At 52.1% G+C, this 17,409-nt stretch overlaps 1 protein-coding gene across 1 annotated transcript; it reads right to left on the bottom strand.

Annotated features, from left to right (window-relative positions):
• Nucleotides 1-1,288: 1,288 nt before the first annotated feature.
• THEMIS2 (thymocyte selection associated family member 2) lies at nt 1,289-15,619 on the bottom strand. The gene is made up of 6 exons (XM_023258371.2): nt 15,321-15,619; nt 13,003-13,143; nt 10,074-10,484; nt 4,730-5,796; nt 2,350-2,506; nt 1,289-1,919 (listed from the first exon to the last, which is right to left on the bottom strand). The coding sequence occupies exons 1-6, from the start codon at nt 15,412-15,414 to the stop codon at nt 1,864-1,866; spliced, it is 1,926 nt and encodes a 641-aa protein (XP_023114139.2). The 5' UTR covers nt 15,415-15,619; the 3' UTR covers nt 1,289-1,863.
• Nucleotides 15,620-17,409: the final 1,790 nt, after the last annotated feature.

Here is a 17,409-nt window from a genome sequence, read left to right as displayed (position 1 = left end):
AGGAAACCAAAGCCCCACCACTTCCAGAAGTGAGGTCTGTGGTCTTAACTCACGGAACAGGCCTAGACTGACCTTGGAAGCTGAGTTGGTCTCTGCGTAGAGCCGGGTTTGTATTTGTTCCCTTATCTCTGTTACACTGGATGGTGAGGCTCTGCAACTGATCAGTACACGTTGTCTCCAGAGTCTAAGAGCTTAGTATATTTCGAACACTGAGATGAATTCTGTGATTAGGGGACAGTGGGAATAGGGAAAGAACATAGGTTTTAGAGGGGCGCCTGGATGGCTCAGTTGGTTAATCATCTGACTCTTGGTTTTGGCTCAGGTCATGATCTCATGGTTTGTGAATCTGAGCCCTGCATCAGGCTCTGTACTGACAGCATGGAGCCTGCTTGGATTCTCTCTGTCCCTCTTCTGCTCATGCATTCTCTCTCTCTCTCTCTCTCTCTCTCAAAATAAATAAACATTTAAAAAAAGAACATAGGTTTTAGAGACAGGTACAGTTATGTGATCTGGGTCAACAATAAGGATGATTAACATTCTTACTGAGTATTTATTATGTCCCAGGCACTGCACTAAATACTTTACCAAGGGGCACCCAGCTCGCTAAGTCAGTTAAGCAACCAACTCTTGATTTTGGCCAAGGTCATGATCTCACGGTTCATGGGTTTGAGCCCTGCATCAGGCTCTGTGCTATCAGCACAGAGCCTTGCTTGGGATTCTCTCTCTCAAAATAAATAAACTTTAAAAAAAAAAAAAAAACTTTACCAAGATTACTTCATTTAATCCTTAAAACAATTGGGGCGCCTGGGTGGCTCAGTCGGTTAAGCATCCGACTTCGGCTCAGGTCACGATCTCGCGGTCCGTGAGTTCGAGCCCCACGTCAGGCTCTGTGCTGACAGCTCAGAGCCTGGAGCCTGTTTCAGATTCTGTGTCTTCCTCTTTCTCTGACCCTCCCCTGTTTGTGCTCCCTCTCTCTGTCTCAAAAATAAACGTTAAAAAATTAAAAAAAAACAATTTTGTGAGGTAGAAAACTATTAGTTTCATTTTACATATGAAGAAACTGAAGCTTAGGGAGGTTAAAATAACTTGCTCATAGTCACGGCTGATAGGTGGTGAGCTGGGGTCCTAACTCCGCTCATGACTAGTCTGCTTCCTAAAGCACCTGACCACTCAAACTTGTATTCTGATCTTTAAAATCGGGCCGGTGTCTATCTTAGAGAGTTAAAGATTTAGATCATGTTTATAAAGGGTCTGGCACACGACTTAACTAAATGATACCTGTTAACCATTTTTCCAAAAGCCCAGATGTCATTTTTATTCAATGGTTTTCGAGTGAAAAAATCTTGGATAGTCACCTGCAGCTCTCATGTGCTGTGTACTGCAGAGATGAGAGGGTCCTGGTCTCTCGGGGGCTTAGAATTGGGTGGGGGAAGAGGAGAAGGAGTGGGCCAACAACGAGGGGGTGGCAAACATAGCAAAAGGCTCTTGGTGCGGTGTGGTCAGGATTGAGTTCCCTTTACCAAGAGGCAGGAAACACTGTGCCACCGCCGCCCAGTTTCGTGTTCTCTGATTACTTTCTGCACCAACCAGTGAGACGACTGATGCTGGGGACTCAGGATTGAGTAGAACTCAGTTGGCTCCTCTGGGTACCAAAACTCTGAGGCTGAGGGAGTGCAAGGTGCCAGGAGCCTAGAACCGGAGGGAAGCTGGTACAATGTCCATCCCTTTACAGATCAGGCCCCCGGAGTCCTTTGCCGTCCGTAGTCTGATTTCAGTGAGATCCCGTCCACCGTCTTGTAATGGTTGGCTGGTATCTCAGATTCCCTGAGAAGCAGCAGTTAAGAAGCAGGGCTCCTCCGGCATCTACAGGGTATTCCGAAATTGTTCCAGTACTTCTTCATAATCATGTTCGTCATCATCTGCAGAAGAGTTCAAGTCAGTGACGATCTTTGGCCTTAAGCGGGTTCCTTCCCCTTTTTAGGGCACCGGACAGGGAAGGAGTTGGTGTGGATGCTCTGAGGTCCTTGCTAGACCAGAAACTACAATTTATTCTTTCTGAATACTGTGTAAATATTCCCCCTGCATGCCTTGGGGAGGGTAGTATGTTTGAGGATGAACTCATTTTCCTTGCCAGGACTTGAGCCCCTGAGAGGGGGACAGTAGAGACCCCCCCCCCCCCCCCAGCCTCAGCCCACCCCTTAGAAGCCTGTCTGTCGGGCTGGGACTGCGGAAAGGCCTGCTCAGGAGCAGGGAAGGCCAACACCGGCAGAGGTGAGAGCAGCAGCAGAGGAGCAGAGTAGGGAGGGGAGAAGCAAGGACACGGCTGAGCAGGAGCTGGCAGGGACTCACCTGGAGCCTTCGTGTTGGACTTAGTGGCCCTGAGGCCCTTCTTGTGGGCAGAAACCTTGCTGTATGTATCTGAGCTGTTCTTGGCACTCTGTGGCAGTGTCTTCATCCTGGGTTTGAGGAGCAGGGGGCATTGCTGCAGTTCTAAGACTTGAGAAAACTAAGTGGGAGAAAAAGCAGAAGTCAGCAGGGTCCATGACATGTAATCCCCTTCAAATGTCACTTCCTCTGCTCCCTTCGACTTCCTTTTCAGGGTAGGGCTTCTCGGGACCCCAAGCGTCTTTGCTGCTAGCATATCTGAACTGTTCTTAGGCAGAGGAGACAGGCCAGGATGAGAGACGAAGGGTTGGGGGCTAGAGATAGGGTGCGCTGAGTGTCTCCACAGAGAGGATTCACATCTGCTGCTGAAGGGTGGGGGGAGGGAGGGACAATCACAAAATCTCAGGACAGGTGCCAGAGCTGAGAGCGGTCCCAGAAGGAAGAGGGCTTTTGTGGGACTCCTACCTTATGCCATATGCATACCTGCTCATTTATCCTCAGGTGACCCTCTGAATAGCTGTTTGAATTCCCCATGAACACATGAGGGAAACAGGCTCAGAGAGAGTGTACCATGTCAGACCTCAGGATCGCAAGCTGAGCCAAGGTTCAGACCCAGAACCATGTCCGTGGCTTCTAAAGCTGGTGCTCCTCCCACCACACTGTGGTTTGGAGAGCAAACAGTATAGGGCCCCTCATTAGCAGTGGGGTATACTGATGCTCAGAAAAGAAAAGTTGCAGGATCAAAGGCAGGGAGCAGGGACCGGGCCCAAAGTCGCTTCCAACAGGGGCGAAGGCTGGGACTGAGGTCTCAGTCCTTTGTACTGGGGGGTTTCCAGCACTGTCAGCAAGGCCTGTGTTTCAGACCCCCCAGCCCATTCTTTGTTCCATCAGAAAACCACTGCCCTCCTCCCTCCCCTACAGATGCAAGCCTCTTGTGGGGCCGAAACTGCTCAGAATTCATCTTTCTAACTTCCTCTGCTACTCCACCACTTACCCTCACAGTACGAAATAGGAGTCTCCCCAGGTCCCAAGACAGTAACCTTATTACACTCTATAAAGTGCTTTTGATACAGATCATCGGTTATCAGCACAGCACCATAATTAGGTGCTCAGGCTGGGTGGCCAGACCCAGTGTCAAACCCCATCCTGCCATTTGCTAGGTTGTGATCTCAGGTCAACTACTTTACCTCTCTCTCTCTCTTGTCTTCTCAACTGTACAAAGAGGGGTCAGTGCCCATCTCAGAGGGATGTCATGAGAGCTATTTGGGGTCACGCGCAATATGGCGTCTGCCACCGAGTAGACACCCGGCAGGTAGCCGCTGTGAAGCCAGCATTGTGAGTGATAGTATCTCAGGTTCCCTGGTGAGAAAACGGATACTCAGAGAAGGAGTGCAAGCCACAGAGTGAGTAAACGGAGCCATAAACTTGGTCTTTCTGCTTCCGTGCCTGGTTCTTCCCCATTGTTGTGATTCCGTTTGGATCAGTTCAACACTTACTGGCAGTGCCTGCCTGCCTGGCGGCGGGTGAGGTCCCAGCCCTCACAGAGCTCTCCCAACCAAGTGAAAACTAGGTGTGGTCCCGCCCACCCACGCTGGGTACAGCCCGCAGTATGAATACAGAAGAGGGAAGGCTGTCGCTGCCAGAGGAAGTCTGAGCTGAGCCTTGCCCACCGAAAGGAGGAAGGACATTTCCCAGCCAAAGGACTGGAATAGTAAAGTGCTGAGGGCAAGAATCCTGGCCTACTGAAGAAGCCTCAGGAATTTCTCTGTGCCTGAGCGTGGACCAGAGAAGGTGGGAGAAGACGGACCTGGGAAGGTGAGGTTGAAATCAGCTTATAAAGGACCGTGGATGCCATGTTAAGGGGTTGGCATTACCCTCTGGAAATAGGGAACCACTGAAGGTTTCAGAAGAGAAAGGGCAGAGGCCCGTCGGTGACCAGGGAAGGGCGTGGGGGTGGGGCATTCTGACAGCTGTGGGGAGGGGTGGGAAAGGTTGCTGACACCGCTTAGGTGGTGGATGATGACGCCTGACCAGGGGACGGCAGGGGAAGCACAGTGAACCTGGGGGCAGGACGCTCCTGCTCCAGTTTAGGCCTCCCACTTTTTAACTGGGACTTTGGGCAGGTCTCGGGGTCTCTGAGTCCTCAATTTCTTAACCTGCCGAATACGGATAATCCCACCAGCACCGGATTGTCAGGATCGAATAATAGCCACAAAACGTGTAAGTGTATATATAAACTGCAAATTCTGTACAATTGAAAGAAACGTGACGCTGGACAAACATGGCAAGACCTGCAATGATCCCGACAGGTGCCCCCCTCCTTGGTATATTGGTATATTGGTACCTGGCTGCCTTTTCCCTTGCTGGTTTGTTTCTTCTGCCCGCGGAGGCCCTCACTTTTGGGGGGTCTTGGTGGTGGGAGTTGGCTCTCAAAGGCTGGTAACCTCCGAAGGCTATAGTAGAAGGCATCTGCCAGCTCCTGCACTGTGGCTATAGGAAGAGGCCTGGCTGGCCGGCCCAGCCGGCCCTTAGCCTCCACAACAGTCAGGTCCAGCCACCGGGGAGGGATCTCAAAGCACATCGCAGGGTTGGAGTCAAGGCTGACCACCAAGAAGGGTTCCATGATTTTCTCCTCCAGCCGCAGGCCCGGGAAGGAGGGCAGAGGGTCAGCAGGGTGGCTGCTGTCCTTGACTACCACCCTGACTTCACAGGGCAGTGAAAACTGGGTAGTCAGATCTTCCAGGCTGTAGCGCCGGCCGTCATTCATCTCCTCCACGAAGCTACTGGAGCAGTAGAGGGGCAGCAGAATCTGGTCTTCATCTATCTGTTCATAGTCTTCCTCCTCCTCCCCAGCCTGGTCGCTCAGCCGTTGACACACCAAGACATCTATGTCTCTGCCTTCAGCGCCGTGGGCCTGGCCAGACCTCAACACCTCCAGCCTGTCACCCACAGCCAGGGAAGTGAACCCAGGGCTCTCTACCCCATCGCCCTCATAGTCCTTTGTGGCCACTACCCGGAGCGGCTGGCCTGGCCGGAGAGCGCCCAGGAGGTCATAGGCCGTGGGGAACTCTCTTGGCCGCCGCCGCAGCTTGCCCTGGTAAGCCCCAGAGACCATGAAGTGTCTGGGCGCCTTCCGGCCCTTAGTCGAGACCAGGACCCGCCAGGGCGGTGAGGCCAGGCCATGGATGCAGAGCCTCTGGCCTTTCTGTAGGGACGCTACCCACGGGCTGAGGAAGATAGGGGACCCCTCTGGAACTTCCAGGATCTCCGTGGTCAGAGGGAAGGGCCCCCCCTGGGCCAGGGCCTCACTCAGCAGCAGCGGTTGGATGAAGTGGATGTGTTGAGAGGAGGCCGTGACGTCTTCCACGTCGACCTCCAGGGTGGAGGGGATCTTGACAATGGTTCTGCGCACTGTGGAAAGGGCAATTTCAGCTCAGGGGTGCTTCACACACCAGCCCAGTGGTGCCCCTCCACCCCCAGCAAAATGTCTGGGCTGGCTGACCTCTTTCCTGTTCTTTTCTGCCAGCATTTCCCCGTGGTATTAGATTCCTTGCTCACTCTTTTCTTTCAATCTCTTTTCAAAAGCTATCATAGAAATTTTTACACATTTGTAAAAGTAGAATAGTATAGTGAACCCCCATCGCCCGGCATCAATATTTAATTCACAGCCCATCTTCTTTCATTCACACCTTATCTATTCCCCTCCACTAGATTATTTTGAATCAGAATAATCACATCATGCCATCTATGACCTTCCAGTGTGTATCTCCAAAAGAAGAGGTAAAGCTAAAAACCACCATGCCACTACCACATCTAGATGATAATTATTTGATAATTCATTAGTAGCATCGAATAGCCAATGAGTTCAGCCACTTTTTAAATTTTAATGGCATTTTTTAAAGTTTAAATGCCAGTTAATGACCTTGGCAACTTGTTTACTCCCTGGGCATTGATTAGCACCAGGTTTACAAACTCAAGGGGTGCCCTCTAAGAGTCGGGAAACTGGCTCATCCCCTATGTCTGAGCCGCACCGCGTGGAAGACGGAGGAGGGAATATTCTCGTCTTCCAGACGGTGACACTGAAGCTTAGGCGGTGACTTGCCTCAGGTCACGGTGTCGGGAGTTTTTTTGCTCTGTGCCACTCGAGCTAATTTACTGTCATTTCCCACAATATTCCAGGGCTCCCTGGGAAAGAGAGAACTTCCTGGAGAGGAAATGTGCAAGAGTCCGGAGCATCTTATACGAGAAAGCAAGAAAAACCAATTTGAGACGATGCAGGTGTGTGTCAAAAGGATCCAGGAGCCAAACTACAAAGGCTCTCGCGGGCCAAAGCCGAGATAATGTGAGCATCCGTGAATAATTCCAAGGGGTTGGAACCCTGAACATTTTCATCCGTGAGTTCATAATGATGACTTAAAAACAAAACAGGGGCGCCTGGGTGGCGCAGTCGGTTAAGCGTCCGACTTCAGCCAGGTCACGATCTCGCCGTCCGTGAGTTCGAGCCCCGCGTCGGGCTCTGGGCTGATGGCTCAGAGCCTGGAGCCTGTTTCCGATTCTGTGTCTCCCTCTCTCTCTGCCCCTCCCCTGTTCATGCTCTGTCTCTCTCTGTCCCAAAAATAAATAAACGTTGACAAAAAAAATTAAAAAAAAAAACAAAACAAAAAACAAAACAAAACACCTGAATAATCATCCTTGAAGAATGCTAGGGAGCCAGCTCATTTTCCAAACTAGCAAACAAAGTATAGGCCATTTCTTAGGTTGTTCTCCATGCAGGCTGGAGGCGGCGTGGAGAGCAGGGCTGGTGAAACAGGCAGAACGTGGCCAGGTGGGCCAGGGCAGGGGTAGAATGGCGCCCTGGGACCTCGACGTACATAAACACAATGCCTCTATTGCACAAACTAACTGAAGAGTTGGGTGGGAGCTCTTTCTAGCAGTTTCCTAATAGATGAAGAAGGAACAGTAGGATTAAGATCAGTATTGCAGTTCCTCAGGAAGTCATGGACCTAGGCAGGCATCGGCGGCAGCCACTCACATCACAAACGCTGGCCCCTCTGTTGTATTTGACCTACACCACACGGCAAGGTCGGTGGTGCAACTTTGGTTGGTGACACAGAGCCAGGTGGGGACTCCTTGCCCCACAGCAATGAGAACCTACCTCTTGTGTCTGGTCAAGCCTCTAAGTGCCTGTTTACAGCTGTGCAGAAAAGAGCCAACAGCTGGCCTGAGGCTTCTATCCCTAGAAAAGCCTGCCTGCAAGGTTGGTCGTTGGCTGGCGTCTGGGAACATGGTTTATTTAGCAAGTGTTCGCACCATCCTCTAACTGGTGAGGGTGGTTTCCTGTCCTCAGACTGTACAACCTGTTATGCTGAGCATCTGTTTTCTATCTGGAAGTCTAGAATTTTGGTACGCGCTGAGCAGGGGGTACCTATGTGACCAGCCCCCGATAAAAACCTTGGGCCTCGAGTCTGATGACCTTCCCTGGTAGACAGTGCCGTACATGTGTCGTCACAATTCAGTGCTGAAGGGATTCAGCGTGTCCTGTGTGACTCCACCGGGACAGGACTCTGTGTCCTTTCACTATAGTAGACCATGGCTGCGAGTACAACTATATGTCAAGTGCCATGAGGCCTCCCGGCAGGCCATCGAACCTGGGGGCGGCCAAGGGCTCAACATGACAGGAAATACAGGAGACAGAGAAGCATCCTGGCACCATCACGAGGATCCTGGCAACAAAATCTAAAATGTGAGCGACGCTATAGGACAAAGGGCTTACTCCTGTCAACAGATAAATTATAAGAAAAATAAGAAAGGTGACCCTATAGATTAATAGAGATTTAAAAGAGCTAACAATCAACAGCAAGGTTGCGAATCTTCTCTGGATCCCGTTGTGAAGAAATTGTAAAAAAAAAAAATATATATATATATATATATATATATATATATATATATGAGACAGTAGAGGAAATTCAAACACCAACTAGTGGTATTAGGAGTTATTGTGAACTTTTTTAGTGTGATGATGGTATTATTTGTTTAAAAAAATTATTTTTAAAAGAGACACACTGGGGGCGCCTGGGTGGCTCAGTCGGTTGAGCGTCCGACTTCGGCTCAGGTCACGATCTCGCACTCCATGAGTTCGAGCCCCGCATCAGGCTCTGTGCTGACAGCTCGGAGCCTGGAGCTTGCTTCAGATTCTGTGTCTCCCTCTCTTTCTCTGCCTCTCCCCTGCTCATACTCTGTCTCTCTCTGTCTCAAAAATAAATAAAAACAATAAAAAAAATTGTTTTTAATAAAATAAAAAAATAAACTTAAAAATATATAAAAATAAAAAAATAAAAGAGACACACTGAAGTATTTATAAAAGAAATGAGGGGCGCCTAGGTGGCTCAGTCGGTAAAGGGGCCGACTTCAGCTCAGGTCATGATCTCGCGGTCCGTGAGTTCAAGCCCCGCTTCGGGCTCTGTGCTGACAGCTCAGAGCCTGGAGCCTGTTTCAGATTCTGTGTCTCCCTCTCTCTGACCCTCCCCCGTTCATGCTCTGTCTCTCTCTGTCTCAAAAATAAATAAACGTTAAAAAAATTTTTTTTTTTAAATGAAAAAAAAAAAAAAAAAGAAATGATAGGAGGGGCGCCTGGGTAGCTCAGTCGGTTAAGCGGCTCAGGTCATGATTTCCAGGGTCGTGAGATCAAGCCCTATGTTGGCTTTGCGCTGACAACACGCAGAGCCTACTAAGGATTCTCTGTCCCTTCCCTGCTTGTGCTCTGTCTCTCTCTCTCTCTCTCTCTCTCTCGCAAAATAAGTAAATAAACATGAAAAAAAAAATTAAGATTTAAAAAAAAGAAATAGAATTCATGGGGTTTGTTTTGAAATAATCAGGTGTGTGGGGGAGAGAGATGAAATGGGAGAAATGGGCCATAAGTTGATAGTTGTGACGTCAGGTGATGGGGTCAAGGAGGTTTGTTACATTACCCCCTCCTCGTATATGTATGTTGTACATTCTCCCCTAATAAAGTAGTTTTCAAAGATTTTTAAAAAATCAAAATAAAGAATCCCCACTTGGCTCTGTAGTGCACCAGCAACCCTGACCAACTGCTCCCTAGGTAACCTCAGACTCTGTCCTCCAGGGAAGAGGCCCCAGGGCACCCCTTCCCCCTCTGCTCCAGCTCGGCCTCCGCTCTGGCAGACCTGGCCAGGTTCTGCCTCTGCTTCACCAGCCCCGCGCTGCACCTGCCTCCAGCCTGTCCTGCAAAATAGCCTATGAAACAGCTGGGGATTCACCCAGTGCCCTTATCTCCCGGACAGAAGGGCCTTCAGGAACAATCCTATTCTCCCCAGTGGCAGGAAAATCTGCGACTCCTGAACAAATGGTCCAGGTTTCACTCTGTAACACTGTTGCTTTGTCCTAGTTGCTGGCAAGCTCACAGTCCAACTTTTGCCGAATTTTATAAAAGTAAGAAGAGTGGGACCCCACTCTGAATTTCCTTCATCTTCCTGTCTCCTTTTGCACCTAACTTCCCACTGTTTGGGAATCTTCATCCTTTTATATTGTATGTTCTGGGCAAGCCACCTGGGGAAATCCCTGGCCAACCACAGGGATCAGGGAGGTGGGGCACGTCCCATCTGAGCAGCTTCCCAGGGCCCCCTCTCTCGCCCCACCAGGCCTCCCCCCAGCTGCCCGGGGCAACTCACTGTGCATGATGGCTTGGACCTCATACTGGGGCCTCAGGATCAGGGAGTGCCAGGGGAGGGTGGGGCAGGTGAAGAGGAGGTCCTTCAGGGCTGAGTCCTGCAGAGCCTGGAGCAGGGGCCGAGGGGCACCGGGCTCCCATTCCCAGAAGGGCCCCTTCTGGGACAGGGGCAGGTGCAGAACGAACTGCTGGGCTTCAGTGTCTAGCACACAGCGGGCGCACTTGGCCCCGTGGTGTATTTCCACAGCCTCAAGCAGGAGGGGCTGGTCCTCAGGCACCACCCTGGCCTCTGTGGTGATTCTGTGGGTCGACATGAAGCAAATGGGCAGCTTCTTGGAGCGCTGGGTTGCAGCAGACAGCAGCTCGTTCAGGGTTCCGTAGCTCTGGGGGCCGGTGAGGGGGCTGAAGTGGCCTGTGGGGCACAGCAGAGGGTGTCAAGGTGGGACAGGCCTTTGATGGGCGCAGGGCCACACACACCAGGCCCCGGTCTGCCCCAGAGAACCCAGTCAGAGTCCCCTGAACACAAGCACCAAGCATCTGGACATCCAGGCTGCAGGGCGAGGGACAAGAGGCAGCAACTGGCCATGTATGAAGGGACAGTGAAGGGTAGAGAGGGGGACAGTTCCTTCTTACACAGACAGGCAAGAACTCGGAGGGATTGGCACCAGAGACAGAACAGGAATGTGTTTCTCAAAAGACAAGGACAACGGCCACAATTGTCCACCTCCTGAATCGTACCTGCCTCTAACTTTGCCAACTTTGCTTCCATATTCCTCACCACTGCTCCAGTCCCCTACATCCACCACCTGTCACCCCATGCTGCAGCAGTGACACTGTCCCTCTCTCCCAAAGTAGAAACCCAGGAGCTACTGGCCAAACGACCTCTGACCACCCTTCTTCACCTCACATCTTGTCTGCCAATTCTAGTGACCCGACTGTCCTTCCCCATCTACTCCTTCCCCGGACCCCATCCACTCTCCTGCCACCGGACCGGCCTAAAACACCCCACATCCAGACACAACATCATTTCCAGAGTTTTCCTGCCTAAAACACCCAACACAAATTCAATCAGTGCAACATCACACAAACCCGGACTGCAGGACATTCTGCATAGGTACTGATCCAGACTCTTCAAAACTGTTGATGTCGAGATAGACGCTGAAGAATTGTTCCAGCCTGAGGGCACCTGGGTGGCTCAGTCGGTTGTGTCTGACTTTGGTTCAGGTCACGATCTCCAGTTCGTGAGTTCAAGCCCTGTGTCAGGCTGTCTGCTGTCAGCACAGAGCCTGTTTCGGAACCTCAGTCCCCCTCTCTCTCTTTGCCCCTCCCCTGCTCACTCACTCTCTCACTCTCAAAAATAAATATTCAAAAAAAAAAAAGAGAAGAAGAAGAAGAAGAAGAAGAAGAAGAAGAAGAAGAAGAAGAAGAAAAATTGTTTCAGCCTGAAGGAGATTAAGAAATCAGTATGTGGGACTCCTGGGTGGCTCAGTCTATTAAGCGTCCGACTTCAGCTCACAGCTCATGAGTTCGAGACCTGCACTGGGCTCTGTGCTGACCGCTCAGAGCCTGGAGCCTGCTTCCGATTCTGTGTCTCCCTCTCTCTCTGCCCCTCCCCTGCTCACACTCTGTGTCTCTTTCTCTCTCTCAAAAATAAACACTTAAAAAAATATTTTTTAAATAAATCAGTATGTGATCTGTGTTTGGCTTCTGGATCAAGGGGAAACACTATAAAGGACATTAGGGGCTTTTGGTGAAATTTGAATAGAGTAGGTTAGACAGTAGTATCATATCAATATTAAATTTATTGAATTTGATCATTGAACTATAGTTTTGTGAATAAATGTCCTTGTACTTAGGAGTAATATCAGTAAATATTAGGAGTAATATATTTTTTTATTTTTTTAATATGAAATTTATTGTCAAATTGGTTTCCATACAACACCCAGTGCTCATCCTAACAGGTGCCCTCCTCCATGCCCATCACCCACTTTCCCCTCTCTCCCACCCAGTAATATTTAGATGTAAAGGGTTATCATGTCTGTATTTCACTCTCATGGTTCAGGAAAATATATATTACACATACATATATAGTAATATGTGTTAAGGTACAGCTCTGGGCCACACTCTGTGCTGAGTACTTCCTGCATGGCAACTCTGAATCCTCACGTCAAGTCTGATTACCCTGTTAGAGAGGAGTAAGCTGAGGCACAGAGAGGTCCCAAGAACTGGCCAAGACCACAGCTATTTGCCAGCAGAGATGGGATTCCCATCTAGGCTGTTAGTTTCAGCATCCGGTCCGGCCGTGGTCCACTGTGCCACACGCCTCCTGCAGCAACCAGGCTACGTAGTAACCAGATACACACTTGCTACTCCCTATAGTTACTCCCTCCGGGGATCCTTCCTCCAACTCGGGAGCCACCTCCTCCAGGAAGCCTGCACAGACCCCTGAGGCAGGCTACTTCTGCCAGGAGCCCTCTGTGAACTGGTGTCTGCTTCCACTGTCCCCCCTCCTCTCACTGCCATCCTGGAAGCTCCAGGCTGCAGAAGGCTACACTCGGTCCATCCAGAGCCCCACGCCCCAGCCCCTAGCACAGGGCATGGCACACAAGTGTCAGTAAATGTCTGGTGAGTGAATGAGCCAACACAGGGACAAGCACATGGACAAAGACCTGGAACAAAGAAAGTCCCAGCCGAGAGGCAGATGTGATCAGAGAGATGGGTGTGGAGAGGACGCAGCCACGCCGGGCTAAGGGCATTGTGGGACCACTTGGAGGACATCCCAGGCCTCGGGGCAGGGTAGTGGAGGATGTGGGAGCACATGTGCCAAACTAGAGAGGCAGGAGTGCAAGCTGGGGTCGGTGAGCCCACGGGTGTGCCCGGAGGGGCGAGTGCCCTGGGGGTGGGAGGGGGGTGGCGGAGAGCTGCCTTACCACGGAAGGTGGGGGCGATTTCAATGGTCTGGCCGGTTCCTGGGTTCTCGCAGACCACCCTCTGGAGGCAAACCTGGGTGACCTTGATCAGGTCCCCTGTGGAGAGGCAGCACTCATTCCCAGAGATCTCGTAGATGGAGCCTGTGGAGAAACTGACTCAGTGTCCCGGTGCAGTAAGGGCCCAGTGCTGGGTGGGTTGTGCCCTGTTCTCCAACAGGCTCTGCTCTGCCACAGGTCTGTACGTGTTCCAGCTGCCCGGGGTGGCCTTACCTGTCTTTCCCTACCGAAGGGCCACTGCTTCGGCGGTACTCAGGCAGCACGAACCCTACCTTTGCCTTCTTTTAGTGGTGGGTGCACCCCTCCGCAGCACTCTTCTCTGGCCTTCTCCACCTCCCCATGCCTCCTAAACTGAGCTCACAGGCAAGGCAGGACTGATCCATCTCAGGGTCGCTGCAGCCGGCACAGGCCCAGCCTCTAAGCACGTGTTGAAGTCTTGAGCAAGGAAATAACGCAGGAAGTCCTAATTCCCTACGGTACAGCTACAAAGTCAGACCCCAGAAGTTCAGTGACTGCCTGGAGGTCACACACACACACCGCTAACAGCCACGCTGGTGCTTTCTTCTTCAGATGAGTTGTTTTTAAAGGAAGCACAGGAGAGGGGTGCCTAGGTGGCTCAGTGGTTAAGCGGCCCATTTCAACTTAGGTCATGATCTCACGGCCCATGAGTTCAAGCCCCGCATCAGACTCTCTGCTGTCAGTGTGCAACCTGCTTGGAATCCTCTGCGCACCCCCCCAACTCTCTCAAATAAATCAACATTTAAAAAAAAGTTTACGGGTGTCTGGGTGGCTCAGTAGGTTAAGCATCTGACTTTGGCTCAGGTCACTATCTCACCATTCGTGACTTTGAATCCCGCCTCAGTGAAAACACAAGCCACACTTCAGATGAGCCCTGCTTCTCCCCCCACCCCCCTCCCTGCCCTTCGTGGGCACCTGGGTGGCTGGGTTGGTTGAGCAGCCGACTTTGGCTCAAGTCATGATCTCCCTGTCTGTGAGTTCTTCCGCCCCTGTAGGACTCTGTGTTGACAGCTGGGAGCCTGGAGCCTGCTTTGGATTCTGTGTCTCCCTCTCTCTCTGTCCCCCCCCCCCCCCCCCACACACACACTCACGCTCTGTCTCTCAAAAATAAATAAACATTGAAAAACAGCTTTTTTTTTTTTTTTTTTTTTCCTCCCGCCACCTGGCCTCCTCCCTGGTTCTTCTGTCACCCGGACTTCCGCCACTTCCCGCGCCCGGGTCGGGCAGGATGAGGAAACAGGCTTTGCGACACGCCCGTGGTCAGAGGACATCGGGAGGAGCGCAAACAGCGGGAGGCGCCGGCAGGGAGCCCCCAGAGGAGGCCAGTCGGCGTCTGAACCCGCATCTGCCAGATTCCCAAGGCGACCAGGGTGTGGCGGCGGGTGCTGCCCTCCCCCGGGGTGGCCTCGGAACACTTCACTGGGAGCTGCTGTGCCGCGCAGGGGATCAGAAAGAGGGAACAGATGTGGCCAGGCACCCTTGCACTAGTTTGCTTTCTAAGGAAGGACCCCCCCCCCCCAACCAGTCGCCAAGTTCCCTCTCCCTGCACCTCCGCTGCCCCCACTCTGCCCGTGGCTCCCCCCACCACCTCGGAGCAGCTGCCTCTCTCCTCCGCCGCCAGTCAACCCCGCCCCTCTCGCTCCTTCGGCTGTCACTAGTGACTGAGCCCCCGCGGTGCACCCATCCCTGGGAACCAGGTGGGCACGTGTGCAAGTTCCGCGAGGAGCAGAGAGCGGGGAGGCTGCCGGGGGGTGGGGGTGGGGTGGGGAGGGGAGCAGCCATTCAAGCCGAGAACTGAATTGCTGATCAGATCAGGCTGCAAAGCCGAGGGCCAAGGTGGGCTGGAGGGACTGAACGGAGGCGCGTAGACGGGCGTCGAGGGGGAGGAGTGGGAGGGTGCGCGGGAGGCCCGACCCGGTTCGAGCCCTGACTTTCGGCTTCCCCACCGCCAGACCTCCGCCGGTGCGCACCGCGGTTCCACCCCCCCGCCTGGCTCGGTTCCACCCACCCGAGTGTGTAAGGCCGGTGACTTCTCATCACCCTGCGGGGCAGTCAGCGCCCCCCCGTTCCACGAAAGCAAAAACCGAGGCCCGGAGAGGTTGGGTACACTTGGACTTGGGCAGTGGCAGCGTGGCTGGGTTTCCCGGGTTTCTGCCGCCCGGCGCGGCGCCCCTGACCCACACCCAGCGAGAGCCGGGCAGCGGCGGGGGCGGAGGCCGGAGGGGTGCCGGCCCCTCACTCACCCTGGAAGTAGACCCCCGAGCAGACTCGCAGCACACGCGGGAGGGAGGCGGGGTCCAGGGCGCAAACGAAGTCCTGCAGGGACACCGGCTCCATGGTCCTCGCGGCTCGCTGGACGCCTCCTGAGTGGCCGCCGCTCGGCCCTGCAGCCCTGCCGCCCTGCCCTGCCCCCTGCCTGGCCCCTGTGGGCGGAGCCGCTCGGCCGCGGGGCGTGGAGACCCGGCCCGAGCCCTCCGCGGGCCTCGGCCTCCTCACCCCTGCAGCGGCCTGCGTTCCTGCCTCTCACACTGGGGGCGCGACGTCGAAAGTGCAGATCAGGCCTGACACCTGGAGGCTCCGACTAAAGGACAGCTGCTTCCCACGCCCCACTTCCCCATCCCCCCGCCCCGTTGTCTGTGATGTATCCCACGGTGGAGGGGGGAGGGGGGCTATGATGAAGATGGAGAAGCCCCCGACGCCCCCGCCCCCCCAACCCGCGCCGCCCTCCCAGTTAGAAGGAGAAAATGTGGCCGGCCTGCTGCAGTTCTGGGTTTCTTTTTTTCCTTTTTTAAAAAATTTTTTTTCTTACATTTTATTTATTTTTGAGAGGGAAAGAGAGCACAAGTGGAGGAGGGGCAGAGAGAAGGAGACATAGCATCTGAAGCAGGCTCCAGGCTCCGAGCTGTCAGCACAGACTGATGTGGGGCTTGAACTCACGACCCCTGAGATCATGACCGGAGCCAGTCAGTTGCTTAACCGACTGAGCCACCCAGGTGCCCCAGTTCTGGGTTTCTCAGGAGAGGCGCAGCCCTGCCCTTTGGGTCTAAGGAGAAAGATACAGTGTCAGTTTCCCTGGATCCCTGTCGGGGACACTCACGGTCCCTTCACTGGTGGGGAACTCACCACCTTTCCAAGGCACTCATATCCTCCCTAACATTACAGTTAAAAATTCTTCTTTGAGAGGTGCCTGGGTGGCTCAATTGGTTGAGCGTCTGACTTCAGCTCAGGTCATGATCTCAAGGTTCATGGGTTTGAGCCCCGCATCAGAGCCTGCAGCCTACTTCGGATTCTGCCCCTCCCCCACTTGCACTCTGTCTCTGTCTCTCAAAGATAAATAAATGTTAAAAAAAAAATTCTTCCTTGGGCTAGAGAGAAATCTGCTTAGGAGAGAGCCCACTTGCTTGGTATATATAACTTTAAGCAAATCACCGACTTCTGAGTTTCAGTTTCCTCATCTGTAAAATAGAGGAAAGAATCTTTTCTCAACTGGTGGTACAGGTTAAATGAGATCATTTAGATACCGCGCAAAATACTTTGTGTGTGTGTGTGTGTGTGTGTGTGCTGAAACTGGAGAGCAAACTAGACTTTATTTCACTTTTTGTTGCTATAAAATAGCAGACTTCTAATAAGAAATAATAAAAGTTTATGGGGCGCCTGGGTGGTTCAGTGGGTTAAGCATGTGACTCTTGATTTCAGCTTAGGTCATGAATTCACTTTGTGAGTTCCCCAGGCAACCGGCTCTAGGCTGAGAGCACAGAGCCTGCTTGGGATTCTCTCTTTCTCCTTCTCTCTCTCTCTCTCTCTCTCTCTCTCTCTGCCCCTCCCCCACTCGCTTTCACCCTGTCTCAAATATAAATAAATAAATTTTAAAAAGAGGGAAATTGGGGCCTCCCTCTGGGGCCTCAGTCTGTGCTGACAGCTCAGAGCCCAGGGCCTGCTTCGGATTCAGTGTCTCTCTCTCTCTCTCTCTCTCTCTCTGCCCCTCCCCTGCTCGCACTCTCTCTCTCTCAAAAACAAATAAAATTTAAAAAATTAAAAGAAAAAGAAAGAGAAAGAAAAAAGAAATAATAACAGTTTAAAATAAAAGGCGTAGGGGCGTTTGGCTGGCTCAGTCGGAGGAGCTTGTGACTCTTGGTCTCTGGGTGGTGAGCTGGAGCCCCATGTAGGGTGTAGAGATCACTTAAATAAATAAAACTTCAAAATAAACAAATATAATACAAGGAATAAACCCTAATTAAAGACATTTTACAAATTAAAAAGAGGACATTCTTTCCCACTATCCAAATATACTTGCTATTAACCCTTTGCTGTGTTTCTACTCTATTGTTTGTG

The sequence above is a fragment of the Felis catus genome, chromosome C1 (genome assembly GCF_018350175.1).
Source record: "Felis catus isolate Fca126 chromosome C1, F.catus_Fca126_mat1.0, whole genome shotgun sequence".
NCBI lineage: Eukaryota > Metazoa > Chordata > Mammalia > Carnivora > Felidae > Felis > Felis catus.
This window is presented reverse-complemented; position numbering and strand designations above follow the sequence as displayed.